Source organism: Mangifera indica, chromosome 11 (genome assembly GCF_011075055.1).
Source record: "Mangifera indica cultivar Alphonso chromosome 11, CATAS_Mindica_2.1, whole genome shotgun sequence".
Classification (NCBI taxonomy): domain Eukaryota; kingdom Viridiplantae; phylum Streptophyta; class Magnoliopsida; order Sapindales; family Anacardiaceae; genus Mangifera; species Mangifera indica.
Window position 1 is genome coordinate 3,703,114 of NC_058147.1, and position 3,982 is coordinate 3,707,095.

Below are 3,982 nucleotides of genomic sequence, written 5' to 3' on the forward strand. Positions count from 1 at the left end.
GGTGGTTAATGAATGTTTTAAAGGAGATAGGTGGGTTCATTTGAAAAATCAAAGAGATCTGTTTTTTTTTGGGTTTTAAAGAGGGTTGATAAAGAGACACAGGTGGAGAGAAGGTAGAAAAAGCAAAAGACGTGGTCATTTTTGGAAACACAGATCCCCATGGGAATGCAGGGGTGCAACCCAGCATTGCTCGCCTGGAATTCATTCTCTTTTTTTAGTTTAAAGAGACTCGTTTTGTTCTCTCCTGATTCTCAGTCAGAGACTTTGGTTTGGTGGGGATTTTCATAGATTGTAGAGTTTTTACGTTTGTCAATAGAAAATTTTCTTGGCAATGACTTCTCCTGTTAAAGGGCAACAAAAATAGCAAAATTTTATGAAGGGAGGCAAGATATTTTGGTATATGATTAGTTTATTTGGTTGCCAATGATTGAGTCGCGTTGCACTAAGAGATACTTCTGAGAAAACTCTGTTGGTAAGAAAAGTAGACGGACGATGAAGTCTTTGAATGATGATAACAACGGCAACAGCAATAATAACTGGTTGGGCTTCTCTCTTTCACCCCACATGAAAATGGAGGTTAATATTGAACCTCATCGTCAGTACCACCATCAAACTCTCCCTCCTACACCTGTTTCTAATGTTGTTCCTACAAGCTTTTATTTGTCTTCTTCAAGCCTTAATCCCACTGGTATCTGTTATGGTGTCGGAGAAAATGGTGTTTTCCATTCTCCATTGACCATGATGCCACTCAAGTCGGATGGCTCTCTTTGTATCATGGAGGCTCTTGGTAGATCACAAGCAGAAGGTTTGCTTCAGTCTCGGTTTCTGTTACTTGCTTCAGAGCCTTTATTTCGTTTAATTCTTATGTTTTTATTTTTTTGTGCGTAAAGGTATCGTGCCAAGCTCATCACCGAAACTTGAAGACTTCTTAGGTGGTGCGACAATGGAAAGTCATCAGTATGGAAGCCAAGAAAGAGAGACAATGGCTCTCAGCTTAGATAGCATCTACTACCACCAGAATGCAGCCTCAGAAACCAACCGGCAGCATTCTTTTGACCTTCTTCAAGAACAGTTACGGCAGCAAGCCCAACACTTTCCTGTTCAAAACCACCCGTATTACTTGGGACTGCCGTGTCATGGTATGTATCAGGCACCATTGGATGAAGAGACCAAGAATTCCCACCTTGCTGGCTGTGAATCCCAGATCCCTGAAATGGGCGATGATGCATTAAAAAACTGGGTATCCAGGCACTACACTAACAGTTCACTGGAGCAGCAGATAAGTAGTGCCATGGTTGATGATGATGGAGCTTCTGTTTCTGTTGGTGCAATTGGTTGTGGTGACTTACAGGCTCTCAGCTTATCCATGAGTCCTGGTTCTCAGTCTAGTTGTGTCACAGCTGCAAGGCAGATCTCACCTGCCGCTGCCGACTGTGTGGCCATGGAAACAAAGAAGCGAGGACCTGGAAAAGTGGGTCTAAAGCAGCCCATACATAGGAAGTCCATTGACACATTTGGACAGAGAACATCTCAGTATAGAGGCGTGACAAGGTTAGTTCTACTGTTTTTGTAAACTAATACAATTTCAGCTTTGGAATTTGCTTAGCTGTTAAGATGATTTTTTTCCCTTTGAATTATGTTGATTGAAATGTTTTCTGTTTTCCATTGAATGTTCAAATAACCTTCTCAAGTTGCCTCTACCAGACACAGGTGGACAGGTAGATACGAAGCTCATTTGTGGGATAACAGTTGCAAGAAAGAAGGGCAGACCAGGAAAGGGAGGCAAGGTCAGTGAAGCAAAACAAAACACACTTAATAGCATGTTTGGAATTATTCCTTCTTTTGACTGCAATTTTTGGGCCCTTTATCTTCATGATCTAACTGGGCATTGATTTTTTTCCTTGTCTTGTACATGCTTCTTGCGGATGCCATTTCAATCAAATGATTGATTCTTCAGTTTATCTGGGTAAGATTTCTCAAACAGGATTACTTACAATATTTTATAGAGGACCTTATTTGGCCACTAAATTAAGTCGACACATGGATTTCAGGGGGTTATGATATGGAAGAGAAAGCTGCGAGGGCTTATGATCTTGCAGCTCTCAAGTACTGGGGGCCTTCAACTCATATCAATTTTTCGGTATAAAGTTCAAGCCTTTGATAGTTTAATAATCACCCAGTAATATTGGTTGCTCAAAATGCAAATTTATTGCTTTTCATCCAGTTAGAGAACTACGGGGAAGAACTGGAAGGGATGAAGAACATGAGCCGTCAGGAATATGTTGCGCATCTAAGAAGGTAAATAATATATATTTTAACTTTACAATGTGCTGACTACTCCAACTTTTAGAGGTTATATTTGTCTCTTCATTTGATTTACAGGAAAAGCAGCGGTTTTTCAAGAGGGGCTTCAATGTATAGAGGAGTGACAAGGTTGTTATTTTCACATAATTTTTGGTATATTCCATTTTTTCGGTTCTGCTATAAAATGTCTTTCTTTCTATAGGCATCACCAGCATGGAAGATGGCAAGCTCGCATTGGTAGAGTTGCGGGAAACAAGGACCTTTATCTTGGGACATTTAGTAAGTTATTAAATTGTTTAAATTTCTAAGAAATATGAACTTCCCAGACTCCTCGTAATTGTAATTTGTTCAAATTCTTCCGGGTTCTTGTTACTCAAAAAGAACTTTTGAAGGGCTTGTTTCTCATATTTTCACTAAAGAACAGTGGTGCTTTTTTAAGGCTGATGATGACTTACTTTGAGGGTCTGTACTTTTTTAAAGCTGTTGCCCCTGAGGCAATGATAAAATAGAAACAACAAAGTTTCGTCTGCCTAATTATAAGCTAAATCTTTTATGACATGCTTTCTAAGCCGTAGTAATCGAGATTATGTGATGATGAATTAATATTAAACTTGATTGTAGGCACTCAAGAGGAAGCAGCTGAGGCTTATGACATTGCAGCAATCAAGTTCCGTGGGGTAAATGCTGTGACCAACTTCGACATAACAAGATATGATGTGGAAAGAATCATGTCCAGCAATACTCTACTTGCCGGCGAGTTTGCTAGGCGAAACAAGGAGACCAAATCAAGCCAAGAAGCCACGGAATACAATACATCAACACAGAACAATGGGGGAACTACTCAACTACAAAATGACAATGGAAATGGATCAGATTGGAAAAAGGCCTTGTATCAGACCCCACTGCAACAACCAAATACTTCCTCCATCTCAGTAGCTCTTCAAGATTTGATAGGCATTGATTCAGTGAACTCTAGCCAGGCAATGGTGGATGAATCAGTTAAGGTAGGAGGAAGTCACTTTTCAAATCCATCCTCATTGGTGACTAGTTTAAGCAGTTCAAGAGAGGGTAGCCCTGATAAAGCTGGTCCATCTATGCTTTTCGCCCGACCACCAGTAGCATCAAAGTTCATCAGTCCAACAAACGGTATTAATACATGGTTTCCATCAGCAGCCCAGTTAAGGCCTGCTGCAATCTCCGTTGCTCACTTGCCAGTTTTCGCTGCCTGGAACGATACCTGAACTGAACCCTTTGTTTATTATATCCAGGGAAGATCCAAAGTTTTGCATGAACAATGGAAGGAGTTGGTGATGTTAGGAGAAAAGTATAAATCACCACTGCCTAAGATTTCAATTATGGCCTATTCATTACTTTTTTAGGTATCAGTGGAGGTAATTGGGGCTTAATGAAAGACAAAGATGGGGACCCTTTTGTCTGTAAGCAAGTGTAAGAAACTTTTGTCAGACTTAACATTTTGGCTCATGCATGAAATTGAAAGATTTGGCAAAATGGAGGGAAGCCATTAGTGAAGTCATAATGATTAAATTCTGTGTAATGATGTTGACAAAATAGAAGTGGCCTTTGTATTATTGATTCTGCTTTTCTGCTTTTGTAGCAACCAAGTATAAAATCAGCTCAATGTCTACCAATAATGCAAAAGCCAATTACTTTGATCATA

At 39.9% G+C, this 3,982-nt stretch overlaps 1 protein-coding gene across 1 annotated transcript; it reads left to right on the top strand.

Moving 5' to 3' along the window:
• On the top strand, positions 1-3,982 carry LOC123229272 (AP2-like ethylene-responsive transcription factor ANT). The gene is made up of 9 exons (XM_044654941.1): positions 1-805; positions 891-1,551; positions 1,705-1,787; positions 1,958-1,966; positions 2,052-2,140; positions 2,225-2,298; positions 2,383-2,433; positions 2,507-2,583; positions 2,926-3,982. The coding sequence occupies exons 1-9, from the start codon at positions 493-495 to the stop codon at positions 3,543-3,545; spliced, it is 1,977 nt and encodes a 658-aa protein (XP_044510876.1). The 5' UTR covers positions 1-492; the 3' UTR covers positions 3,546-3,982.